The following is a 27,307-nucleotide window of genomic DNA, read 5'->3' as shown; positions in this document are numbered from 1 at the left end:
GTTAGTTGTGCAAACAAAATCAAATATGCGCAACAAATGAACAAGAGGTGGAATTCGGGTAGGAAGAGATAGATCTAACAAAATGTCATTTTGTTGGTAAAATTACAAACAAAAATTATGTTTTCTTGATATATATTTGGGGTGAAAAAAATATACTCAAACAAAACACAATTTTATTGTGTAAGTGTAAAAAAACAATTTTGATACTAGTAAGTTTGATTATTTAAAAAAATATATTTTTCAAATATATAATTTAAAAAAATATATATATTTATATATTTAAAACAATTTTACTTTGTTATTGAATTTTAGATTACTCATAAACTTTTTTCTTAATTGAAGAATTAATATAATTTAAAAAAATATATATTTGTATGGTATATATTTTTAACTTAAATATATTTTTAGTTTATGTAAATTGACACTTTTTTTCATTTTCATTTTTAGTAATTTTTTTATTTAGTCCTTATAAAATGATTTTTTTTTCTAAAACACTTTAAATAATACTTTTTTATTTTTCAAAACAGCTTTTTACTATTGAGGACAAAAAATAAAATAATCATATATTTTATAATGATTAAAATGAAAAAATAAATTTAAAGATGAAATTGAAAAACAAAACGTTAAATTACAGGAAAAAAATATATTTAAATTTATATTTTTTTACCATCATTATATACTATGAAAACATAATTCTATTATATATTTATTAAATTAATCGTATTTTCGTGAAAAAGATAATTTTTGAATTACTTTAATATTCACTCAGCTGTATAGTGTAAATAACATTTTTGGTGGTTTAATAGTTGGTCCCAACACATCTGATTATCGTATCGTCATTCGTCATGTTGTTGCATCTATGCGCTGTCATCAAAACTATAAAAGGTTAGCCACCACCCAAAAATACACTTCTCTCTTCTTTTTTCTAGGGTTTTCTCTCTCAATCTCTCTCTGTGTTTGCTGCGAAATACGAAATTAAAAAAAAAAACCGGAAGCTTTTGTTCGCTGGTTAATGATTTTAATTTTATTGTTCTCAGATTAACCTTTCTCTTTGCGAATCCTATTGATTCAACGTCGATTGTGAATCTGAGTGTTTTTACTTTGATTCGATTCGATATGAAGCGAGCGAGGAAATCCAACAGGGTTTCGTGGGCTACTGGAGATAATCTGTGTCAGGTATATATATCTGCAATGATCTTTTTTTCTTCTTCCAATTTTCGATTTTTCCTTCGTTTATTGATCCTTCTTTCACTTCTTCTGATTTTTCGCTGTTCGATGTCGGTCATACCCCTTTTTTTTCTGCTTTTTCTTTTCTGCGTTCTGCCTTGACATTTCAGGCACTGGCAGCTATCGAAGAAACAGGGGACACTGCTGTCAATAATAATAATAATAATCAGAAGAAGAAGAAAAATAAATACAATCTAGACACAAGATGTTTTTAAAATTTTCATTAATTTAAATGATCGAATACTTAAATAGTGGTTGATTACAGAGAAAATTGGAAATAATAATAAAAACAAGAAAAAGAATTTCAATGGAAAAAATTTAAAATCATGATAATATGTTTAAAAAATCTCAATAATTTTATTGCGTGAATACTTAAATAGTGGTTGATTACAGAAACAAATTTGGAAATAATGAGAAGGAGAAGAATACTCTGAGAATTTCCATGGAAGAAAAAATTGAAATCTTGATAATATGTTTTAAAAATCTTATTAATTTAAATGCAATAAAAAAAAATAATAAGATTTAAGGTTGTACTTAAAGGGATTTGATAACATAAAAAGTGGAAATCATGAGAATAAGAAGAAAAAGAATAAGTAAGAGATCGAAAGAAAACTTTAAAAACTTGTGTAAAACAGTCATCTGGATTGGTTGGTGAGGCGTAATGTGCATGATCGATTGGGAGTTGATGATTGGCACTATACTTGAAGAATTATATATAATGCAGTTAATATGAAGCATGCAGAAATTCGTAACATAACCCTAAACTTCAAATTTTTTTTACAGATTATAATCTATGAAGATGTCCTTGGCTTTCTTTGATAACCTTGAAACTAGTACCTCCATTTCATTTGTAATAGGTGTTTGTTTGGTTTGAGTAAAGGATTTCTACCGTCATATGTTATTTTCCCAAATAGTTACAAAATGATTTCTTGTTCAAAGAGTGACATTAGAAAACAATTTGACCCATTTTTAATTATCTGTGAAAACAAGAAATGGAAGTAATATTTGAAGTCATTTAATATTTTTTGCATTGGTAGCCATGCCCTTAAGATTTCATCAAAGTTTGTTGCAATTTATTGGTGACAAATCTTGGACAGAGATGGGAAGCAGCAGAGCAGCCCAAAAATGTTACACCGTAGATAACAAATCAAATGCAATTAATTTTTATACATGACTAATCCTCAAACATGAAAAGTACTCAAGGTTTAAGACAAATTCATCATCAATACTAGAAAATGTAGCTTGAGTACATAGTTCAGCAGTCAAGGCATAACTGATAACAATAAGTTGATAACAATGATAAGCACAATGCTGTTTTTTTTTTAAAAAATGATAAGAATAATGAAACAGAACACCTAGCCTTAAGAAGTGCTCTGAAACAGAGCCAAGGAATGGTGTTAAATAGAGATGTGAAATGGCTGCATAAAGCACAATACAAAAGTGCAGAACCACGTAGCTTCCTCTAACTGCTACACCATGGCGATGCTGTTATACCAGCACTATTTGCTGTTATTCACCTTCAATGCACGAATATGAAAATATGGTAGATATATGTGTATCATATCTGTACTTGATACAAAATACTAAAAAATAACGGCTGCAGTTGTACCCATCAAGCAGCCTAGACCCCATCATTATTATCATTGCCATCATTTTTGGCTACAAGGGGTCCTGTTCCTGTGTTATACACAGCATCAGGAAGCTCTCACTTCCTCTGTTGATCTGTTGTTGCCCTCACCGGTGACCACACTGTTGGCACCACCCACATCAAGGAGTTCATGAAGAACAAAAGTGGTATATGCTGAGCTTTTGTGATTCAGCCCCTCTTTATTGCAAACAGAAGAGGAAAAAGATCGTTGTGCAGAAAGTTTCCACAGATACCCTTCTTTACCTATTTTTTTGAAAAATAAGTATCTTGATCAGAAAGTCTTGTGTTTTTGGGTAAAAGCTAGGGCTGTTAATTTGAGAAAAATGTTTCTCTTTTTTTTTTCCGCTTTTAATTACTAAAAAATCACTTTGTTTTCTGTTTTCAAATATTGAATAGGAAATAGTGAAAACAGAAATAAAACTTTTTTTCACTGACATGTGAGATACTTGACTAGGGAGAATCCATGCATCATAGTTTACTTAACCTGATGTAATTGAGATAAACTGACTAGGTTGATAGTTGATACTATTACTACTGAGATTTCTTTTTTTAGATAAAATTTCATAAATCCACTTCCAAAAAAGAGTATATAAAGTAAAATATCATGTTGGAAATGGAATTAAACTCATCAGAGTAATGTTGTTAAACCATGTCAAGAAATTAAAAAAGTAAAAGTAATAAAGGCATGCAATTAAATTCAAATATCATACAATTTATTGTAATTTGTCTAGATATTGAAACATGAATTTGATGTTGTATTGCCGGAAATAAATGTGATTTTTGTTATGGACACAAACAAAAAAAATTGTCATACTAAGTAATGAAAAATTCAGAAACCATATCACAAATATTACACCTGTCTTGTATATCTTTGTCCTAACAAAATTGAAGAACATGAACAATAATAAGTAAAGATAGTGCACAAATTATCTACCAACGTGTTTTAATAGTGTCCTTATCGATTGAAATATTTGCGAAGACATGTTCATTGCATTGTATCTTATCATGGAAGCTTGTTTTTTGTAGAAATAGTTAGAATGATTAGTTACAGTAGTTGAACTGTAGTTTTCTTCATTTGAAATATTTTACCATTAGTTAAATTTTAAATGATAAACAGCTGAATGGTATGAGCCATGTCATTGTGAACTACTTTCCCAGAACATTTTTGTATAGATATCCTTTTATGTTAATGAAACTTTGTATGCGGAAAACTAGGGGTGGTTCAACTTGTGCTTGAAATTTGTTCTTGAACTGCATGAAAAGGAAATGCTATATATCCTCAATCTTGTAAGGTTTTATTTTGATATTAGCCATGTCACAGTGTTCGAATTAGTGTCATCTATTTCATAGATAGCAAATGTGGTGGGCTGATGGCTTCTGTTGTGGCATAGCATCCTAGCACATAGCTTGGCTGTTGAAGAATGCTCATAGATGAGTCTAGTGGCCTGGAGAGTGCAATAGTGGGTGGTGTGGATACTAGTAACTGTTGTTTCTCTCTCTCCCCCCCCCCCTCTCTCACTCACATGCATGCACTATCATTCATCCTCTTCCCCTCATAAACAAGCTAAAATGCCCAAAACTCCCTTCAACCATGTATATTGAATGGATGGATTTATGAAAGAATGAAATGAAGTAATTCCTTTTTAGTTATTTGGTTATATTGAAAAGTGAAGGGAAAGAAGAAGAGATATGTAAAAGATATTTTACCCTTTTAAGAATAACTTAGATTGTTTTATACAAAATAGTTCAAGTACCCCGATATGGGGAAGAAAGTATGAGTAGATGCTTATGAAGAAGAGATGGCTGTTTTGAAATATGACAGATCAAATGTGTAAAGAGTGCAACAAATATGGTGGGATGGAAATTAAATTTGCTTGGTCTCACAGAAATAATCCCTTTCTCTTCTCATTTCGCTTCCCAATCAAAACCCAAATTCATCATTTCCTCCCATTTCAATCCTTCTTAACTCAGCCTAAACAAAGTGTAGGTGTGAATTCATCATGTTGCGTCTAGGAGTAACGGTTGTCATGCCGCAAATTGTGGCTAAAATTGCATAAAACCGTGCCCAAATCTAGATCCGGGGCCACTCCCTATGTTTTACTCAAATGACAGAAATACATGTGAAGCAACGTTTCAAAGGGTTAAAATGTTAAATCGCATGGGTCTTTATATTTAATTTGACCTCTCAAACCGATGATTTTCACTTTCTCCCTGTTTGTGAATTACTCCCACCCTTTCTCCCTTCGAGCCTTAAGCCTCTCTTCCTGAATCCTTGTGTTTGTGCCTCTTGTTAGCCAACCTTGCCCCTATTTTTCAATTACTGGCAAGCTACTTCGGGTGAGTTTTCTAATAGTAGAGCTATAATTTCCGGTGGGGAGTCTTACGGTTTTTTTATGGGGAAAAAATATAAAATTGCACAAGTCTTTAATTTGACCTCTCAAACCCATGATTTTCACTTTCTCCCTCTTTGTGAATCACTCCCATCCTTTCTCCCTTTGAGCCCTAAATTTGTCTTCATGAATCCTTGTGTTTGTGCCTCCTTTTAGCATACCTTGACCCTATTTTTCAATTTTCGGCCAGGCTTTCTACTTCCTGTGAGTTTTCTGATAGTAGATCTATAATTTCTGGTGGAGAGTTTTAGGGTTTTTTTGAAGGGTAAAAATTTAAAATTGCTCAGGTCTTTCCTTTGACCTCTCAAACCCATGATTTTCACTTTCCCCCTCTTCATGAATCGTTCCCTGCCTTTCTCTATTTGAGCCCTAAATCTCTCTTCCTGAATACTTGTGTCTGTGCCTCTTGTCAGCCAATCTTTCCCCTATTAGACAAGGTAAAATTGTTCTTGTTAGTAGAGAATTTCTTAACTTAGGGTTTGTAGATATAATCTTGATGCTCCGTCATGAGTATTTCTGTGACTGCTTATTTATACAGTGATTTTTTAATTATGTAGTGTTATAACTTCATTTCATCCCCCTCTAAAACTAATGCAAGTGACTTGGCAGGTAAAATTGTTCTTGTCTGAGGATTTTCCCTCAATAGTTGGTCAGAAATCGCAAGATCATCTTCAAGCAAAGACATCATCAATGTTACATTCTAGTATTAACGAACCTAATGATTTGCCCCCCGGGTTTGAAAGCAGTCATTTCCTAAACCAACCAAAGGTTGAATTCTCCAACATTCCCCAGATAAAATGGGAATGCCCTCCGGTGGTAATTCTCTGTCACATGTTATTTAGAAGTTAGAACCTCCTTTTGCATTTGACCAACCTTACTGAATATTTATTGTGTTTTTTAACCATCATCTCCAACTGGGTTGTTGATAATTTTTTTATCCCTATATTGATTTATTTACTTTTCAATACAGGTTGTTGTCAGATCTCAATGGCGTGTTGCAGCAGGTGAAGAAAGTAGGGAGAAAGAGAATCAGAAACTGAGAGAAATGAGGGTGCTTGAAGCACTTTATCCCCGTCTTTCTGCCATTCCTCCTAGGTAAAATGTCACCCCTTAGTTGAGAAAGCCTTGTGGTAACTTCCTTTTGTTCTGTTGCTAACATTGTTGAGTTGTGTTTGGGTGTTTAGCCCTTCTGTCTCTTTGGATGTAGAAGAGGAAGATTATGATGATGGCAGAACTCCTCTCATCCCTATCATTCCCATTGAAGAGGAAGAATCTACGGATATTCTGCCTGAATTGGCAGTAGCACTGAAGCCTTCCCCCAATGTGCAGTCGCAGAACTCTCAGCAATATATATCAGCGAAAACTTCCATTAGTTCAGCCTCTAATGCTGCACATGCCGTTTCCTTGGATCCTTGTATAAGGCCCATGGCTGGGGTATCTTCTGGTATGGAAGCTGATTTAGCAGCAGCCTCTTCAGTTGTTGCAACCATTATAAGGAGTAATGAGCAAGGAACCCTGATTGATATGGATTTACTGGGTAAAATATTTACTGATCCAAAAATACTTGAGCAGTTGATTAATGAACATGGAACTGCAGCTACCACAGCAAGTGCTTCCTCAAATACTGTGGATATACCCACTTCTGGGTTGAAGCCTGCTATTCCATCAGTTCTGGTGTCTACACCTACACCTGATGTGACAGCTTCATGGACTACACCCACAAGTGCAGTGGGTTCATTACCTTCTGGGTTTGGGTTGAAGCCTTCAAATCCATCAGTTTCTTTATTGAATCCTACACCCACTCTGTCAGTGCCTGCAATTCCATCAGTTTCACTATTGTCTTCTTCACATGATAAGCCAGTGACTGCATCGGTTCCATTGTCCAGGCCCGTTCCTGGTATGCCAGTAACTCCCTCAGTTTCAATGCTTACTCATCATACACCTGCACCTGATATGCACAGGCCCGTCAGCAAAAATTTTCACCATGTGTCGAGTGGAATGCCCCCTGCTTTAAATAACCAGTCTCAGCAAGAGACAGCTATGGCATCCGGGCCAAAGCGAGCCAACTACTATAAAAACCTCATCAGGCAACATGGTGCAGACAAGCAAGACATCCAGGACTCGCACATAGGTATCCGTCATAGTAACTTCCAAGATATGAAACCGGTACATAACATTAAACAAAGAGAAGTGAAACCCAAAATCCTGAAACCATGCATATATTTTAAAAGCCCAAGGGGGTGCCGAAATGGTTCCAATTGCTCCTACCAGCATGATGTTTCAGCTCAGGAGGGAGCTGGTAACGTCTTAAGGGCACAGAGTGCAAAAAGATTGAAATTGGGAGGGGAGAACTAAATCTTAAAGAGGCATATCTTGACGGTAAAAAATATAATGTTTCTTTTTGTTTCACCGTACAGAACTTGAACATAAGAAAGTGGGGGTTGGAAAGAGGGAGGAGGAGTAAAAAGTGGGACATTGATTAATTGGTGGTTTACTAAGTTTTCTGGAAGTGTTTTTGGTGGCGGGATTTCGGGCTTGCAGTAATTTTCCTACAATTGGGTCGAGGGTTTTATGGTCCTCCAGGGGCAGTACTCAGTAGTTGGTTTGAGAATTTGACATTAGTGTTTTTGTCAGAGTTGTATTTTCGATTTTGCAGGTTGGGGAGATTTGTGCGGTTTCGGTCAAGTGTTGGCCATCGTGGGCGGATGGTACCCAGCCATATAAATAATTCATTTTCAGTGCATAATAAGAAATCATGAAAAAAAATGATAAAATAATGGAAAGATACCAACAAGATCCGGCTTAGTTGATAGATGATCGGTTTTTTTAAGTATGCTGATAGATTTTTGGGTCGTACATATAAAAATATTTTGTTGAGAGAAATATAATTTACTTTGATAATCTCTATACTTTCAAGATTAATCTCACTACTTTTGGTTATGAGGATATCTTGCTTATAGAATAAAATAATGTAAAGATTTTAACTTTGAGGAAGATCAATTAATTTAATGATCAAATAACAAGACATATAATCTAGGATAAGTAATGGTTACTGTTAATGCTTTTGAAAAGCTGCTTCAGAGCACATTAATGCTATGAACATGGAACAATATATTTATTTTTATGCTTGATTGGAATAACATACTTCTAAGAATATGATGTATTTCAGAGGTTATCTTAAATGAAATTATGAGGTGAATTCAGTATAAAAAAAACGAATATAATATTTTTTTTTTCAAATGAATTTGAGTGTTTTGAATATTTTTGTAAAATATTTTAAATATAAATGTTTTTTATGTTTTGGGAATTATTTATAATTTATTTTTTAATTTATTTTAACCATGAATTGTAAAGTATAACATTTTTCATAATTTCTATAATTACTGTGAAATAATAGTTAAATCAATGTAAAGTAAGACTTCTTGGCTACAATAAAAAATTAAAACAAAATACTTCTATGTAATGTCCATCAATTATATATTTTTAAATTAAAACATAAATTCAAGTGTCATGTGTCATGCACAACATGTATGCTAATTTATGAACAATGATATAAAATATTTTAAATTTTTAACACAAGAATTTATAAATTTTTTTATAGAAATTATGATCTAAAAAATTTTTAAAATCATGAAGCATAACAACTTTAACTTATTAGTTATTATCAATGTTATCTTACTCAAATCAAATCAATCATTGAATTAGGGATCAATCCGATTAAATAATTTCATAACATGTACACTTGTAAATTTTAACAAAATTCAACATATTTATGAGCATAATTAAAATTTTATATTTTATAATACACAAGACAAAAACTTTAATCACTCACTAACACGTGAACAATATTTGCCTTTAAGTATGTTAATTAATATTTTATTATATGATTTCTCTAAAAAAATAATTCTAAATGTTGAAAATTAAAAAAAAAATTAAAACATCTAAAAAAATATAGTATAAAAAATAATGAGTTAATAATGCAATTCATTCATTTGTTTTTAAAAATATAATCAAATTAATTTTTTAAAAGTAGACTAGCCCATGGGCTGACCCTAGCTTACTAGGTCCTGTGGATTTATATATGTGAACTTTTGGGCTTTAGCCCATGCATGGGTTAGAGTTAGTCTTCTATAAGTTTGTACCTTTTAATTTAGATCCCTATAAAATATTTTTCTTATTTTTAATATTTTCTTTATTTTTAATTTATGTAAGTTTTTTTTTATTTTAATCCTTATAAACACAAAATTATAAAGATTATAAATAAAAAATATGAATCTTAAAAAAACTTAAATTGAAAAAATACAAACTTACAATGACTAAAAATGTTTTTTTTTATAAAAATCAAAATTAAAATATGTTCAACGTATAGGGATTAAAATGTAAAAAAAAAAAATTATAAAAACTTAAAAAATACTAATTTATAATAACAAAAACATATTTAAACCTTTGCGAAAAATAGTAAATGTATTCTGACAAAACACATTTTTTTACCAACTTTCTAAATATTTCCACCAAAGTCAAGCTTATGACCCCAAAACAATCATTTATCATTACATTAATCACTCTTCAATTTAAATACCCCATCAACTCCTCTTATTTCTCTCTCTTCCTATCACATCATAAATCTTATTATATATTTTTTTCTATAGCTAAGTGTATAATAACATATGAAATGTTTATTAAATATTTTTCTTACCAAAGATAATGTCTCCTTACTAGGAGTGTAACCTCCTCGATCCTTATATTCTTGGAACTTTCAAACATAAAAAGGTGGAGATAATGTCTCATTTTTGTGTCTAAAGGCTCCTAGAATATAATGATAAAGGTGGTGGATCTCCTAGTAAAGAGATATTATCTTCTATAAGAAAAATATTTCATAAACATTCCAAATGCTATCATACATCGAGAGAGAAATATAATATGTATAATATGATTTATGATGTGATAGAAAAAAAGATGGAAGGAAATGAAAAGTATGGACAGGATGTTTAAAATGAAGAGAGATTCATGTATCATTACTTGAAGAAAAAAAAAATAGTAGTATGACAGACGCCAGTGCTGAATGAATGCGTCTTGCAGATAAAAATGGCAAGACGGATTATCTATCTTGTGTTAAATTCTACTTTTACCGTAAGACCACAATTACCTGGTTTAACCACAAATTCCCGTCCCCAGCAAGAGAGAAGCTCCAGCCCAAAGACAATAGAATCCAAACCTTATAAATGTCTTTCAAAATTACAAGCATACCACATGTTTTTAATTGTCAGAAAACAATATATCATCCAAAAACATGACACCGCCATGTCTCAAACATATATCAACAGATCTTGAGTTGAACAAGAATCCTGGAAATCTTCTACAGATGTTAATGTCTCTCCCTATTAGGAGATTATTCCGTAATAATCTCATTTTGTTCTCTTAATAATGTGGACTCCGCTGTCAGTATCCACAATGTCACTTATTTCACCAATTTTAAGAGCAAAAGTTGCTTCTTCAAAAGGCTTCTGCATCTGGCCACGACCAAAAGGACCTGCACCCAAGAAAGTTATTTCAGTTCATTGACAAAATTAGTTATGAAAAATTCAGACATGTATTTCACTTCAGAAATGAATGCTAACTAAATGTAGATCCTCAGTTCTTTATGACCAAGGGTGAGATTGGTTCTAAGTCTTGAGGTCTATGTTTACATTTCTGTGAGATTCACATCAAATTTCACAATAACACCTTCAAGAGTGACATATCCACAGTTATGTGACCCTGATCCAAACACACAGCAAGTACAAATGAATTTAACGTACAAGTTTGGAGTTTCGGGCAACGGCACTCATGAAGACACCCTTACATTCAGAACCAGATAAAGCATACTAGACAGTTACACAGATTGAAAGATCTGTTGTCTTGATAGCAATTGAATAGTAGCCCTTTAAATCGTATTCTAACAACATTTGAAACGCTTACAGCTAGGCTAACTAATGCTAATTGCCATAGCAACATCTATAACGAATATATACTATCACTATATCAAATCAAAAGCTATTTTATGACACTAACTTGGAACTTATAAAGCGCTTCTCAGTTCTCAAACAAGTGGCATCATTTTTCAGGTCTTCCAATTCATAATTATATTAAACACAATGACATGAAATGTGTACTAATTAGGTACCTTCTGTGACGGGAGGAGCTAAAATATTTGAGTTTTAGTAATTAGGTACCAGTTTGGGATGCAAAACTGCCAGTTTTGGTTATGATGAAACACATTAAATGTGAGCTTTGGTGAAATATGGGGAATTCTTATGAAACTAACAATGCAGCAACAACAACAGAAAGAATGTCACTGAAAGTTAAGTTTGATGTTCTGTTAAACACTGCAAGTCCGTTAATAAGAAACACAAAGTCAGGTAGCACCAGGAAATTTGATTAATATACAGCACATGTAAACCTAACTAAGTTAAAGTCAGCAGTGGACACACCCTTACTCTTTCATTTTAAATACTTGCTCATTTAAGAGGTGCTAGATCCAGCATCAACCACCCCCAAACTATTAAACTAAATTCTCAGATAACTAAATTTATGAACCTATTCTAACTCTTTTTTTTTTTTTTTTTTTTTGAGGACGGGAGCAGAAAAATCCAAACTAGCGTTAGTGAATGAGAAGACACGGTAATAACTGAATTCATCAAAGGACAAAAGGTTAGATGCAGTGCCATATGTGCTTTTGGTACTATTTTTCTCTGTTCTGAATCGAAGTTTCACCCCAATAATCCGCATCGACAAAAGTTAGATGCAGTATTAACACACAGATTACTGAAGTAAAACTCAAATTCTAACCGGAAAATAGCACCAAAAGCACCTCTGAAACCGCATCTAAGTTTTGTTCTTCATCAAATCAAGTCCATATAATTCTTGTTTTGTTCTATTACAGTAAACAGACAAGAACCCCTAAAATAACAAAACCACCACCTCACAAGTCAAGAAGACGACAAAAAATGTCTTAATGGCAAGTCTATTATTATGATCCTGCACTGCAATTTCATACTTACGAATCTCAACTAATAGAATTTTTCAAGAATAACACAATTTTCAATTATCAGATCCTTCATAAGAATACCATACGTCCAAATCTTTACACAATTAAAACTTTTAATTTTGCTATTATATAAGAAACATTCATTTTTCGACTAACCGAGATCACCGCCGCGCTTGGCGGAGCTGCAATCGGAGAAGCGAGAGGCGATGTCCTCAAAAGTGGCCTTGCCCGAAACGATGTCGTCGCGGAGGGCCTTGAGCTGAGAAACCGCGTTTTCTCTGGTTGTGCTCTTGATGATGCGGCCTTCTGGATCCTTCCACGAGGCCTTCCTTCTAGAACCTTCGTGCTTTATCAATATGTGCGAAGCCCTAACCTCACCACCGCCACCAGTCTTCGACGACGACGACGACATCTTCGACTTCTTAGTCTTATTGCGGTTCTCCTTCTCCTTCTCCGCCGCCGAGGTCGACGCCTTCTTCCGCTTCCGATCTGACTCTATCTTCGCCGCTCCGGTCACTCGCCCTAGCTCCAGAGAGAAGAAAGGAAACTGTGTGAAAGTGCTGAACTCTTCAAGCTTCGGTATTTATACAGTGGTCCGAAATCAAGGGGAGCTCGTTGTTGTGCACATCTGAGACGTCCGTTCGTGCGGTCGAGATTCGTTGTGGATTCTGTATTGTTCGGAAAAAACCAAATGCCCGAGCTCTGTTTGCGCCGCGTGTCAAAATATGATTGGTTTCTTGGCTTCTATACTTAATTAATTATGATGATGCTCTTCTCATCTCATATGGCATAAATGTAGATCTTTGTGTTTGTGACTGTATTTGTACGGATAAAGGTCCAAGGATGAAGCAGAGCAGTTCATAAATCATAGTTGCTTCCTTTTATTTACTTTTTAAAAAATGAAATTTTTGTATTCCGAAAACCAAATTGAGAATTGTTTGGTTATAATTAGCTCTTATATCTTGTTTTATAGTTAGAAAATTTATTATCATACTTTTCAATAATGTAAGAAAGAAAAAAAAGAATAATTTTTTTTAAAAAGAGTCCAACCGACCGGACGATTTTTAGATAGATATAAATAACACATTTTCAAAAAAAATAATAAGTTTAATTCAATTTCCTAAAAAAGAACAATTCAATATTTTTAAGAGACTAATTTAACTATATACTAGCACTTCACAAAAGTAATAAAATATTTGATTTTAATCCCTACATTTTAAAAAAAACCTACAATTTTACTTCAATCATCAATTTTGTAAACATTTTTTTTTATATTTTGGTTAATTGTTCTCTAAAGTCTAAATCTAACAAATTCATTCAAAAAGTACCACTAAGAAACAATTTAATTAATTAATATATAAAAGAAAATAAACTTAATGCAAAATTAAAAATTCAACCAAATTTTCGAAGTTTTTAAAATATAAAAACTAAAATTACATATGAAGAATTAAAAAAAGACCTCTATTACAATTTAGCCAATAATATAAGCTTTTCAAAATATTGTAAGATTCTAACACGCACAAACGTAATAGGTTCGTCTTCCACTTGACGAATAGCAAGTTAAAATTACTAGTTTTTTTACTTTGTCACTCTTTTGAATAATACTAATAAAATAATAAAAAGTTCTTCCGTTGTCTTCATAAATAAAAAAGGTAAATGTAAGAGAACAAAAAAATCAAAGGGTTTCTTTTTTGAAGGATAAGAGGGAGACTCAAGACTTTACAAGTACAGTAATTACAACACAATCGTTTAATCAAAGCCCTGCAACTGATGCAAGCTATTGAACAAAACCTATAGGAACTGAAGCGAAGCAAGCTAGTTGAAGAATGACAAGTTGACAATCTGAGCAAACTTCCCACGAGGCCAACTACAAATCCCTCAAAATAGGCCAACCCTTTTTAATAATATCGTTGATCTTGGCATCAATTTGCTTTTGGATATTTGGAGGGCAAAGCTCGGCCACATATCCATTCAATTTTGTTGCCAGGCTAGACCTCTCAAGCTCCTCTGCAGGAAGGTTCCCAATTAACTGAAGAAGGATGGTATTTTGCTTGAGTTCAAATTTCTGCATATTTTAGAACAGAACAGGCAATTTCGGTTAGTGATTTGATTTAATTTAATGGGTCAGAACTTCGAGAGTAATAGAATTGTACTTAGCAAAATTGTCTAATAGTAGACAACAAAAATCAACTCAATTTCCAATGGTATGTTTTTATGGCCAGAATAAGAACTCTAATAAGTAATGCTTGCATATTATTTACAAATATGTAGATTGTATCAATTTAAGGCAGCTCGAACTAGAATTTAACCCTCATGATTGATGTCTCTTCAAAGAAAAATGAGTATTTGCTATCTTCAAAAAGGTTAATAGCCCCCTACCAATGATATGCACAAGACAACCTGGAGGTTTTAGTTCTCTAGAAAGTGACAAATCAACTACCAATGATATGCATATGAAATCTAACAACCCCAGTCCCCCAGTACCAAGAATATGGAACAGTAAGAGATTAAATCTTTATGATGCACATATGTGCCAAAATTGGGGATGTCTTCATATCGCATAACGGTAAAGTTTCCCTTAGTAACCAGTCGGCCACAAGTTTGAATCCAGAAATAGCCTCTTTGCATACACAAGGGAAATGCTAGATACAATGACCCTCTCTCATACCTTTGTGCAACAAGGAGCCTCCATGGCACCGGGGACCTTAGTTTTATTTGTACCCACATCCAAGCAACATAGCAGGAAATGCTTTTCTTAGAAACATTGATAAGGCATCAGACTACCCACAGATTGGAGGTCTATTCTAGAAAATCTAGGATTTAGTTTTAATTACTGCAGTTTTAATAACTTGATGTTAGGACTTAGTTTTAATAATCACTGCAGTTTTCATAAGTGTCGTGTGACAGTTTCTGTGGCGAATAATTATGTATTTGGTTTATATCGGTGTGGTAATCTTGGGGGGACTATTAAGTCATGTCTTCGGTAGCTTTTCTGACAGAAGTAGTCTCTAAAGGAGTTTTTGAACTCTGGGAAAGCAAGAAATTGCTGAAATATCTGTATAATCTGCTGTGACTTAATCCTATTTCCATCTATTTCAAATTGGTATTCTATCAAACATTATTTTGGAAACATACCTGGTGCTCTGGCTCTGCAGGGTAAAATGTTCCAAGTTGCAGAATTTGAGTAGTCACAATGCTGCTTCTTGACCTGGTTTGTTCCTGTTCTTTGCTGACAGCAGCCATTCTTGATTCTTCGGTTCCATTAACAAAAATAATAGATCTGCCAGCATATAGGTATAGTTCAGTACATAGCAGTCAGCATGAGGCTGGATATGAAGGAAGATCACAAGAAATTGTGGTTGGCATCAGTGCTCCTCCTACCTGTACTGATTACCCACATCAGGACCTTGGCCATACACTTGCCTAGGATCATGACTTGACCAAAAGACATCCAGGAGTTCCCTAAAGCTAATCAGCTGTGGGTCATACTCGACCTGCATTGTAATCGCGAGCCATAACAGCAAATTCAACAAAATCATCCAACTTCAATTCATCATATTAATGAATTAATGCAGTTAAATCTGGATTTTAAGATGTTACATGGATTGAATTTAGTTTGTTTGTAAAAGTTAAAACAAAAGAAAGTTGCACCCGTGAATGTATGAATACAGGATTTTGATGATGCCAAAGTAGAATCAAACAAGGTTGTTTCAACAAACATTCAAAGGTTAAGCATTGCTTAAAGATTAATTCAAGGTCAAGCAAACAAGATCAAAAAAAAGATACGGCCTCAAACAATCTCACTGGTTGATTGGTTTTGACCTCAAAACAAATTATTTTCAAGAGATCAAAGGCACTGGTAATTGATTACTAGATAGTATAATCGATTATCAGAGACAAATTTGAAAATAAGCTTTTTAAAAGGATTTTGAAATTAGAATTTTGAATCTTATAATCGATTACCAGTAACGACACTTTATAAAACACTTTAAAAAGTCATGACCCTTCAAAAATATAACTGTGTAATCGATTATCAGAAACTTGTAATCGATTACCAATGAGAAAATTTCAGAAAAGCTTTTTGAAAAGACACATCTCTTCAAACTATTTTGAAAAGACACAATGGACCTATATATATATATATATATATATATATATATATATATATATATATATATATATATATGAGTGTCTGATTTCGAAAAGCAAGATAGAGAGTTTTAAAGAGAACTTAATTGTCAAATCCTCTCTAAACAACTATTGTCAAACACTTGCAAATTTATTGAAAATTCTTCTAGGAACATCAATTTGTATCATCTATTCTAGAGGAGAAAAATCTTTCTATTCATCTCATAAACTCAGTTGTAATCAAGAAACTGGTTGTCTCTTGGATTGTAAGAATCTTGAACACAAGAATGAGGGATCCCAAGGTGTGTTCAAAGTCTGTAAAGGATTTACAGAGATAGTGGAAAAATCTCAAGTGGGTTGCTTGAGGATTGAACGTAGACACGGGAAGTGGCCGAACCAGTATAAATCGAGTTTGCAATTCTCCCTTCCCTTATCTCAGTTATTTTTACTGCAAATTATTTTATCTTGCGCATTTAAAAGAACATTGTTAAATTGATTACTTCTTCTTCTTCTGCATTCTGAGCCTATCATTTAAAAGGGGGTTAAAACTTGTTAGTGAGAAATTTTGTAAGACTTAATTCACCCCTCCTCTTAAGTTATTAAGGTCGCTTGTCCAACAAGACCATCTGTTCAATGTTATGAAAAATTATTAACATATAGTAGTCTACATGAATTCCAGATTCAACACAACCACACTTACACTATGATAAAGCATGTTACAATAATATCTTCAAAGGATCTATAAATGAAAACTTTCTTTCACAGGCCTATGATTTCAAACTATTCAATGCAGATCACAGTCCCTGCCATTCACAACTTCAACATTCAACTGTCCATGCCAACGACTTCATGTTTTATAAAAGCATAAGGATCTATGCATATCAAATCAAGTGATGGCCTTTGGGGTTTGCAGACTTAAAACAAGTAGATTTCTCCCAGACATTGGTTTGGCACAGGCCTAAAAATGGGCACCCTTTATGCAACCTTTACCACATGTTAGGACTTGACATTTCTTTGGAAACAGAAGTCGTTGAATTGTAATTGAACTTGGATTCTTTAGATGTTTTCATCTCATACTTCAAAATTTCATTGTTCACTAATTAACTAGGGAACCCAGATACGATGACAGTGTGAGAACACTAACATGAATAAACATACTCAAATACACCTCGGAAAAAATATAAAAAATAGAATAACTGCTTACCAATCCTAATAACCACAAATAAATATGAAAGGATTAGGTGTTTGCAATAAATCAACCAGCTCCAAAATCAAAACTACACCATGATATTGAGATTATTTGATTGTTTTAAGCTTTTAGTTTCTGGGTGCTAAAGCACTCTGCATCACTGTGTGAAAGAACATAAAATTCAATCAAGTGTCTAAACAAACAGAATTTGCTTGTTTTCTCTAATAACGCGTCTAGGGAAAAGTGGATAAGAAATGGATAGCTAGAAAACTTATTGTTTGAACTGTGACTTAGAAAATGTTGGTAAGGATGTAACAATCAGAAAACACCACAATTAAAATTGCCGGTTGAGCAAATCTCACTCACCATCCAAGACAACTATGAAAAGAAAGGCTATTAGGGGAAACGAACTCTAGTTTCAGAGTAGTTTCAACCACGATAATTAACAAAGTCATTTCAAATCTTCATCTCTAGCACTTATCCCCATTCCATGCTATTTTTATTTGTCCATGGTTGGACACTAAATGTGGATAGCTCTCCTGACAGAGATCCAAACCTTGGTTCACTACCTCCATTGGTCACCATGCTCTACTAATTAGAAATGGGATTTAGCTGCTCTGTAAAGTAAAGATGACGATGCACTTTGGTGGATAAATAGAAGCTATACTATAACCAATAAAAAAAAAAACTGAAAAAATTTCAACAACTTCACAGTTGGTCACGTACATGGATATGACAATTTAAACCAATTAAATGATAGTAAGTCCAATCTATCTTATACTTAAAACATTGATTATCAATTCGGAACGAAATTAAGGAATTCAATTGAGAACCTTGACGGACTCGGCGTGGTCACCGAGGCTTCGATATTCGGGGTTGGGTTTGGATCCGCCGGCGTAGCCGACGGTGGTGCGAACGACGCCGGGCAAGCAGCCGAACACCGCTTCGGATCTCCAGAAGCTGCCGAGGGCGAAGACGGCGACATGCAGGCGGTGTTGGTCTCCCGGGTCGAGGGCGGGTTGGGCGATCCGATCCGGGAACCTGATGCAGAGAGCATTGTCGACGAGTATGAGGACGATCAACACTGAGAAATGATGATAATGGTTATGGTTCCTCTCTGGAACTGCCATTTAGCCACCAAGCTGCGGGACACAAGTTGTCGTTTTTAGGAGGTGTACGTGCCAATGGCCGAAGGCGCCACCCCCACCAATCCGTCGTTTTGATGATACCACACACTACAACTACTATTTTAATCTATATCTTGTTAATTGAAATTTATTAAAAAAAAAACAAAATCATTTTATAGGTCTCGCATGTTTAATTATTTTTTCTTCTAATTTTAAAGGTTTTTTTTTAAACTTAATTTTATAGTTTTTAATATATTTACAACACTTTTTTACGACACAAATACATTAGAGAATCTGACGATATAGTCAAAGGAACATGACAATTTTAATATTCACATTTAGATTATTATGTGATTTTTATTATAAAAAAAACAAAAGAGAGTATATCAATGTAGTATGATGTTTTTGTTTTATTTTAATTTTTAAAAGAATAATTAATTTTATTTGATTATTTACTCTCTAATCTTCTTTATCTAAATTTGATTAAAACATATTTTTGTTTCTTAAAATATCACGAATTTAGTTTTGGTTTCTGTAAATATTTAATATGTATTTAGTTTTTATATGTATTAAAATTGATATGATTTTAATTTCTCTTCAAAAACTAAAATTATGTGTTTTTTTTGTTAAAGTGTTGAATCTATAAATGTATTAAATAACTTATGCATATTTACATGACTTCGCTCTGTATATATTTTGCTATTATTATTATTTGCACATTATTATTTGAAGTGTACTCCATGTTTTAATTCTGAAAGCTGATTTGTGTGTTTTTTTTTTTCTTCTTTAAGAAACAGTTGCATATCCTTAAACTTCTCATGCAGTAGTTTTTTTTTTTTTAAATTTTCTCAGATTTAAACCAAACAAAAATCCCCTTCTCATGTCTTAAATATAAGGAATTTTTACCCTTACCAAATCTATCATTCAAAGAGCTTGCCTTGTAAGAGAGGATGCGCTTGTGTAATCACATTGTATGGGTATGATTTTTCTTTTGTAATTAAATTAAAACAAAAAAGATTAGGAATGAACAAAATCCTTTGTTAATAATATTTCCTAATTTTGTTAGAAGACATGTCTTCCAATAATGAAAAAAGCTTTGAACTTTTTTTTTATATAAAAATAGCTAGCAGAGACTGGGTGGTAAAAGAATTCATCAATCATCTCTCAATCCAAACAACCCAACACATGAAAAGCATAGCTAGGTCCAGAAGAAGCCAGGGACATATCAGCATCGAAAGCTTGTTAATCACAAAATGAGAATATTTATTTGATATACTTTCATGGCAAAACAGTTTTCGTTGAAAAGAAATTCTGCATGAACTCCATCCCCTTAATCTGAATTTTTATAGTTCTAAGGTTGGTATTATAGTCATTGCTTATTTGATTCTATTGGTTAAAAAAATTTAAAAATAATTGAAAAAAATCAATTAAAAAATTACAATTTCTCTAAAAAAAATGAAAATTACCATTCGATTATAGGGACAACATAACCAAAACAACAGTTCAGTAAAAAAAATTCGTTAACCAACTCATCTTTAAAATTATTGGAAATCTCAAATCACAAACAATAAATAGTAAATAACCATTGCTTAACCACCATGAAGATACAAGACAAGTGATATGCATCCTTGCGTAGTGAAACACTTATTTCAAGTACATATTCATGGCCACACATTACTTAAATGTGACCATGAATATCACCCTCGAAGCCTATCAATTAAATTTAATCAATAAATGGTATGATATAATTCAATTTGTCAAAAGAACTAATTTAACCAGTAGGAACTAGATAAAATAGCAATAATCTGCAGCATTGAACATGCAACCAAACAAATATAGAAGACCGTCTATTGAAAACTCCATATGTTGGGAAGAAAATGGTTCTGAAGAAGGTGCCCAAATAGTTTAACAAACAAACTATCAGAAAAAAGAAAAACAAAACTGAAAAACTTGCAATCAAATATAATAACCCTAACAACGTTCTCTTTAAGCCTTATCAGCCTTGGCAGCAGTTGCAGCAGCTTGTCCTCTAAGACGACCAGTCCTCCTAGCAGCAATGAGACCAACCTTCTGTCCAGGAGGAGCATCACGCCTGACAGTACTTGCGTGACCAATATGCTGGTGATTACCTCCTCCGTGGGGATGCTCAACAGGGTTCATAGCAACACCACGAACCTTGGGCCAGCAATTCCTCTTCACTCTGAACTTGTGGTAAGCATTTCCAGCCTTGAGAAGAGGCTTCTCAGTTCTCCCTCCACCTGCAACTTGACCAATCATGGCCCTACAGTCACTTGGAACAATCTTCTTTGAACCAGATGGGAGCTTAATCCTGAAACAAACACAATTACACTAAACCCAAATGCCCAAGCATTACAATAAAAAACCCTTGAACCAATTCAGCCAAACACCCAATCATCATCAATGAATTATAAATTATGCTATTCACTTCTATAAAATGCTCAATCCTTTAACAAGGCACAAAATGCAATTAAACCGCACCCACATGCCAAACATTTCAATAAAACTCCTCAAACCAATTCATCCAAATTCCAAACCCTACTCTTCGATAGATTATATACTATGCTATCCACTTCAACAAAAACTTTAATCCTGTAACGAATTGAAAACCCAAATGCCCTAGCAGTTTAATAAAAACCCTTGAAACCAATTTACTCAAACCTCCAACCCTCATCAATAAATCATAAATTACGCCAGACACTTTAACAATTAAGCCAAACTTATCATTTCAATTAAACCCTTAAATCAATTCGTCCAAATTCCCAAAATTACGCTATGCAGTTAAACCTTAGTCCTGAAACAAAGAGCAAAACACCATTAAACTGCACCTAACATTTCAATTAAAAATAAACTAAACAAATCACCCATATTCTCAACCAATAAATCATAAACCAAGCTATGCACTTAAAAAAATCACAATTAACAAACAAATTCACATCTTACCTTTCAACCTGGATCTAAAACTAATCAAACAAAACTACTACTATCACTAATAACTGATTCAATTAATACTAAACATCGATACCTAGAGGTGTCATTATCAGGGTTGTGACTGATAACAATGGCGTAGTCTCCAGACGCCCTAGCGAAGACGCCGCGGTCGCCGACATGGTGCTCGACGTTGCAGATGACAGCTCCTTCAGGAATGGATCGAAGAGGCAACACATTGCCGACAACGAGGGTGGCCTTCTTGCCGCAGTAGATGAACTGGCCGGTGTAGAGACCCTCGGCGGCGATGAAGAGCTCGTTCTGCTTCTTGTAGCGGAACGGGTGGCGGAAGGCGACCTTAGCGAGAGGCGCGCCACGGCCAGGATCGTGGATGACGTCAGTGACGACACCCTTCAGGTAGCCGTTGCGCTCTCCGAAATCCAGGCTCCGGAAGCGGGCAGGGCCCTTGCGGTGGTGCGTGTGGGACTTGAAGACCGAGCCTGCTCCCTTACGCTGCGCACGGATCACACGTCCCATTGCGACGACGATGAAGAAGAGTGTTTAACCTACCTTGGCTCTGGAATGGGGATTCTAGGGTTTTTTCGGGTGGGAAAGAGGCGTATATATAGGAGGACGTACTCGACTGAATCTATACGTGCTGGTCCAAGCCCAATATCATTCTCAATGGTGCTTTGCTATTTAAACTCCCATCTTCTCCAAAAACAAAAAGTGACAAAAATAATAAGAGTAATGATACACTCATACACAAACTCCTTATTATTTTAAATATTCCTTCAATATTTTTTATTTTTTTATTTTTCTCTTTCTATCACATCATAAATCCAATCATACATTATTTTTTTTTCTTTTCCTTTCTCTAGGTGTCAAATAGCACATTAGGTGTTCATGTAAGGTTTTTCAAATAATAATCCCGACCTGACACCTTATAATGTTACTTTTTCAAAGAAATTTAACAAAACAGAAACTTGTTTTGGTAGTTTAATTTAGTTCCCCCATAATAATCGATTATTATTAAAAAGGATAACATGTATCATAATTAATTCAATTAATGCTAAAAGATGATTTTTTTTATAAACAAAAGTAACTAATATATAAAATTAATTTCATAATAAAAATAATTTTACATTGTGTTACAAGAGTGTCGAAACTCGGGAGTATTTTTTTTATCATAAATAAGTTTTTGTCAAAGATAGAGGTTTAAATAGCAATGAGGAAGTGCAATAGCAAAGCAGTTCAAAATGTACCGGTGGACTTCTTGACTTCATTTTGGGCTGTGAAGTAGGACGCCAACAGGGTGTCCAAAAACCTATTTTGAACTAAACTAATCCAATGATTTCTCGACAAAAACAAATGTCGCCAACAATAAATATTGCTTTCATCATTTCGCTTTCAAAACCAATAATAAAAGATTTTACGGAAATAAAAAGTTGGTAAAAATAAGAAAAAAAAAATCGTTACAATATATTAGGGATTTTGGAATAGAACTGCTAATAAAGATTCTTCTTCCAAATAGTGTAAGTTGATAGTGATTTGTGAGTTGTTGAAAGAATACACTAAAAAGAATAAGTAGACTTATTTTACAAATTTAAACAACATTTAACACATAGTGTAGGGATTATTTAGCAAAATAAAATCTTAACCATTATTTTCTCACCCTCTAGATTTACTAACAGTATCTATACTCCCAATTTAGTTGGAATAAGGAAATCGGCTCCGTATACCAAATAGTAAAACGTAGTTAAACTTTATAGAAAGTAATCATTCAAAATACGGGTGGTCTAACTGCTTCATGGAATTAATTGGTCCAACAAAATTACATAGAATTTTGTGCACAAAAAAATTTAAACAAATACATATAATTTTATTGGATCACATAGGATGGGATTGTTTAATCCCATTTTTAATTGGTGGTTAGTTAGACAAACACTTCAAAATAAAGTATCTTAGACTTTAATTTTTTTTAAAAAATAATTAGTAATTTAAGATTTTTTAAAATTAAATATATTAAACAATGATATAATCATACATTTTTAAGAAATATATAAGAAAATATTATTTCTCTCCAAAAAAAAAAATTGTTTTTAATACGTAAGAGTGGATTACATACCAAATTCTTCAGGTCTAGAACGAAAGCATTTGGGTGGTAAAAACCAATGCTTAACAGAATCCCATCAACCTTCTCAGTTTGGCCCTAACCTTTTTGGTTTGGGGGGTACTTACTCCTTAGGCTAATTGTTAAACGTATTTTTTTAATAACTAAATAAAAATATATTTTCTTATTAATAACTTTATTTAATATATTTTATTTTATTTTTTCACTCGTTTAAATATCCCTTATTTTTTCTTTTTACTATTAATTTTTCTTCCCTTTCTTATTATCTGACACTTTTCGTGTTTTCCTTCTTTATTCCTTTGAAGTTTGATCATTTGGTTCTTCCTTCTAGTGACATTCTTCTTTCGCAAAAAATAATTTACACTGCCTTTAATCAACATAACTTACCCAAAATAATTTCTCCACCTTAGAATTTTTCCTATAACCCCAACAACATAACTCTTGCTCAAAGTTTTCTCTAAGCTATTTTGTCGTTATGGTCCAAGACCTGGGGATCGATGCACCATTACACATGTTGTAGGAAAGTTTTAAGTACTCAAGATGGGATGTGAGTGCTGTGTATGTTTTATCTCATGCTCATTAATCTCAGTACTGCTGCACCAGAAAAAGATTGCAAATAATGGTGGGAACCATTTAAAATATTTGTTGTGTGGACAAATCTTCCCACTCTACAGTTGAAGGGTACGTTTACCAATTATAAGAGTATTTTGGATAACAAAAATATATAAAAAAAAAATAGAAAGGGTTATGTTTAAAATTATCATGAATTAATGACTAAAATCTATGTTGATCAACATGATTTCTTTTCTTGTCTAAATAAAGAGGGAAAAATAGAAAAGAATATGATAGGTGAAAATATCAGTTTTTAATATTTATTTGAGAAAAAAAGTAAAAAAAAGAAAGAAGTCTTGTTTTTTTTTTTACTATCTCGTATATATAAAAAAAACTCTTCCTAGCTAACTTGCCACGAAATTGGGGTGGCCGGGGGAGGAGGAATGTTTGTTGCATTATATTCTTTGAGAAATTATTTTTGTAGAAGCATTTTGTTTATTTAACAAAGAGTGATAAGAAATACGAAATATATATTTTTATATCCTCCACAAGTATAAGATGGATGAATATGGTGAAAAGAGACAAGGAGAAAACTATATTTTAACAACGGTTAATACAAATAATAATAACAAATTATGTTTCCTTAATATGTAAGTGATTTAGATTCTAATTCTAATTAATCTTTGAATACAAAATAAAATAAGTTAAAAGAAAGATATTCACCTTGCAAAATTTCCGGAAAAAAATTATTCATCACTTTGGGTGGTGGAAGATATGAACCATTTCAGGGGGAAAAAAAATATAGCTTTACGTCTTTACCCCTGTCTCGTGTTCCCATCCACAAGTCATCCTTGATAGAATTCTAACATAGAAGTTGCATAAAATAGGGAATATTCCACCAGTCAAGTGTCTTGTAAAAAGGTAATGCAAAATATAGCAAAAATCAAGAATTCCGTGATTACCTTCAATAATTCATTATTGAATTTGCAACTTTAACATGTGAACTTAAAGTTGTTAACTAGTCGATACGAAACTTCTTGGAAAGTGTTGTTCTCATCTGAATGTGTAGTCTTTTCTTTCTTTCATGCAATTATTATAACTAAATAATTGATAGCCACTACTTTAGATAACTATAAACTAATAAATCCTTTCCTAATACCTTGTCCACCATATGAGAATACCTCTAAAACTAAGTGTATGTTTGGAAAATATTTTAACTATTTTTAATTTTTTTTATTAATTAAAAATCTTGTTTTGGACCATATTAATAATATTTTATAAATAAGTTTATTTTAATATCGTAGTGGGTTTTTTTTACGTTACTAGTTCAAATAACGTGTTAGATTCTATTTTTTATTTTAAAAATATTTATTAAATTTACTTTTTAATCTTTTACATAAGATGGAGTTTTATTTTTAATTTTTAATTTTTATACTTCTACTCATTTATGGTCTACTTAATTATATGTTGTTTTTTTTAAAAAAATGGTCAACATATTTTAAGATATAATATAAGATTGTTATATGAAACTAAAATTATAATTAAAAATTGATCTTACAATAATTCAAAATTAAAAAATAAACTAACATAATTATCAAAAATATATTTTTATCTTTAAATAACATTATATAAAAATATCATATAAATATAAAAAAATAATATTTTATATTTATCAAATATTTTAATAAATAATTTTACTAAACATTTACAATTTAAAAAATGAGTATAACAACTTTTGGTGTACAACTTTCAACTACATCAATCAAATATAACCAAATCAAGATTAGTGAGCGAAGTTAAAGTTCTCAACAATGCCATGCATGTATAGAACGCAGTCCGATTCTGGATGGACTCTTTGGGACTCCCTACCACAAAACTCACACATTCATAGCAGCCTTAAAATATCAAAATTAAAATAAGAAAGAAAAAGTTTTGCTCTATTTATGGGGCTATGGTTTCACATCTTGTTATTTGTTAGGCAAGAAAGGAAGGACAAAAGGATTGAGGATTTAATTGTCTAGACCCCAGATGGCTCATACCATAGGCAATGAGGTCCCATTTACATGTACATCAAATGGACAAAATTAAGCATGTGTTTGTCATCAGAGGCCTATTATTTAACTGTGATATCATCAATTATGAAGTTAGTACGGACTGTTGAGTTGGCACTAATATAGGTCCAATCTCATGCACATAATTCTCAGGTGATAAGAAAGAAATAATGTCACTGCATCAATAAATTGTTGGTTCAGAAAATATTGAATTTTTTCATTTTAAATAAAATCTTGAGTTTAATTTTTTATAGATGAAAAAATGTGGTTAAAAGAATAATTCTCCCAGAGATAATTAGTGATTTTTTTTGGTGGAAAAATTAGTAATACATTATACTAATAACATGATTAACTTTGTCCTATATGTGGGGTGGGAGAGTAAATGAAACATTATTATTAATTGAGAATGTTCATGGTTGGATTAGGACTCTCTAACTTCCTTAATCATGCTTGGGATGAGAATTTTAAACTCGTACTATTTCAGTTCATTGGAGTTTATGTCACACTTGTTATCTGAGAAAGCAGGAAATTAATGCTTGATGTCATTACTCGGAGCCATCTTTTCCAATGCTAGGCTACTACTCCCATATTTGCGTAATTATTTCCTTTGGTGAATAAAACTTCCTTTCAATGAGAAAGGAGAATGTGACATAATGGTCAATTATGTATCAATTATGATGCATGATTAATCACTACGTACACTGTGATGGCCATGAACTAAGCCGATATTTATTCACAAATTACCAATTCGATTTATGTACCCCTGCTGTTTTGTATTGCAATTCGTGATGCTAATAAAAAGTTACAATTTCATAATGGTGTATCATACTGTCCAAATACAAAAAGTATAAGCTATGGTCCATCAGTTCCTTTGGGATCTTTACAAAG

General features: G+C 32.7%; 4 protein-coding genes across 5 annotated transcripts; 1 reads left to right on the top strand and 3 right to left on the bottom strand.

Moving 5' to 3' along the window:
- Positions 1 to 821: 821 nt before the first annotated feature.
- On the top strand, positions 822 to 8,052 carry LOC114381643 (zinc finger CCCH domain-containing protein 30-like). 2 transcript variants are annotated; one of them, XM_028340892.1, is made up of 5 exons: positions 822 to 885; positions 1,038 to 1,176; positions 5,875 to 6,081; positions 6,236 to 6,360; positions 6,450 to 8,052. In XM_028340892.1, the coding sequence occupies exons 1-5, from the start codon at positions 860 to 862 to the stop codon at positions 7,618 to 7,620; spliced, it is 1,668 nt and encodes a 555-aa protein (XP_028196693.1). In that variant the 5' UTR covers positions 822 to 859; the 3' UTR covers positions 7,621 to 8,052. The 2 variants fall into 2 exon arrangements, with proteins under 2 accessions (XP_028196693.1, XP_028196698.1); XM_028340897.1 differs by lacking the exons at positions 822 to 885; positions 1,038 to 1,176 and adding an exon at positions 3,517 to 5,702.
- A 2,355-nt stretch (positions 8,053 to 10,407) lies between these two features.
- LOC114381621 (peptidyl-prolyl cis-trans isomerase Pin1-like) lies at positions 10,408 to 12,863 on the bottom strand. Its single transcript, XM_028340879.1, has 2 exons — positions 12,449 to 12,863; positions 10,408 to 10,795 (listed from the first exon to the last, which is right to left on the bottom strand). Exons 1-2 carry the CDS (start codon positions 12,702 to 12,704, stop codon positions 10,671 to 10,673), a joined length of 381 nt encoding a protein of 126 aa, XP_028196680.1. The 5' UTR covers positions 12,705 to 12,863; the 3' UTR covers positions 10,408 to 10,670.
- A 1,007-nt stretch (positions 12,864 to 13,870) lies between these two features.
- On the bottom strand, positions 13,871 to 18,848 carry LOC114381614 (peptide methionine sulfoxide reductase A5-like). Its single transcript, XM_028340874.1, has 4 exons — positions 18,443 to 18,848; positions 15,674 to 15,786; positions 15,428 to 15,572; positions 13,871 to 14,357 (listed from the first exon to the last, which is right to left on the bottom strand). The coding sequence occupies exons 1-4, from the start codon at positions 18,737 to 18,739 to the stop codon at positions 14,160 to 14,162; spliced, it is 753 nt and encodes a 250-aa protein (XP_028196675.1). The 5' UTR covers positions 18,740 to 18,848; the 3' UTR covers positions 13,871 to 14,159.
- Positions 18,849 to 20,522: 1,674 nt separating this feature from the next.
- Positions 20,523 to 22,291, bottom strand: LOC114381605 (60S ribosomal protein L8-3-like). The gene is made up of 2 exons (XM_028340868.1): positions 21,780 to 22,291; positions 20,523 to 21,065 (listed from the first exon to the last, which is right to left on the bottom strand). The coding sequence occupies exons 1-2, from the start codon at positions 22,217 to 22,219 to the stop codon at positions 20,723 to 20,725; spliced, it is 783 nt and encodes a 260-aa protein (XP_028196669.1). The 5' UTR covers positions 22,220 to 22,291; the 3' UTR covers positions 20,523 to 20,722.
- Between the last annotated feature and the right edge of the window lie 5,016 nt (positions 22,292 to 27,307).

Source organism: Glycine soja, chromosome 2, assembly GCF_004193775.1.
Source record: "Glycine soja cultivar W05 chromosome 2, ASM419377v2, whole genome shotgun sequence".
NCBI classification, from domain to species: domain Eukaryota; kingdom Viridiplantae; phylum Streptophyta; class Magnoliopsida; order Fabales; family Fabaceae; genus Glycine; species Glycine soja.
This window is presented reverse-complemented; position numbering and strand designations above follow the sequence as displayed.

What these genes read in the sequence shown, in the direction of transcription:
- LOC114381621 (XM_028340879.1), bottom strand. Translation starts at nt 12,704, where the DNA reads ATGTCGTCGTCGTCGTCGAAGACTGGTGGCGGTGGTGAGGTTAGGGCT. An exon ending in CAAGCGCGGCGGTGATCTCG is followed by an intron (nt 10,796 to 12,448) that starts GTTAGTCGAAAA and finishes TCTTGGGTGCAG; the next exon opens with GTCCTTTTGGTCGTGGCCAG.
- LOC114381643 (XM_028340892.1), top strand. Translation starts at nt 860, where the DNA reads ATGCGCTGTCATCAAAACTATAAAAG. An exon ending in CTGGAGATAATCTGTGTCAG is followed by an intron (nt 1,177 to 5,874) that starts GTATATATATCT and finishes GTGACTTGGCAG; the next exon opens with GTAAAATTGTTCTTGTCTGA. An exon ending in AATGGGAATGCCCTCCGGTG is followed by an intron (nt 6,082 to 6,235) that starts GTAATTCTCTGT and finishes TTTTCAATACAG; the next exon opens with GTTGTTGTCAGATCTCAATG.
- LOC114381614 (XM_028340874.1), bottom strand. Translation starts at nt 18,739, where the DNA reads ATGGCAGTTCCAGAGAGGAACCATAACCATTATCATCATTTCTCAGTG. An exon ending in ACCACGCCGAGTCCGTCAAG is followed by an intron (nt 15,787 to 18,442) that starts GTTCTCAATTGA and finishes ATTACAATGCAG; the next exon opens with GTCGAGTATGACCCACAGCT. An exon ending in CTGCAGAGCCAGAGCACCAG is followed by an intron (nt 14,358 to 15,427) that starts GTATGTTTCCAA and finishes TAAAATATGCAG; the next exon opens with AAATTTGAACTCAAGCAAAA.
- LOC114381605 (XM_028340868.1), bottom strand. Translation starts at nt 22,219, where the DNA reads ATGGGACGTGTGATCCGTGCGCAGCGTAAGGGAGCAGGCTCGGTCTTC. An exon ending in CCTGATAATGACACCTCTAG is followed by an intron (nt 21,066 to 21,779) that starts GTATCGATGTTT and finishes TGTTTGTTTCAG; the next exon opens with GATTAAGCTCCCATCTGGTT.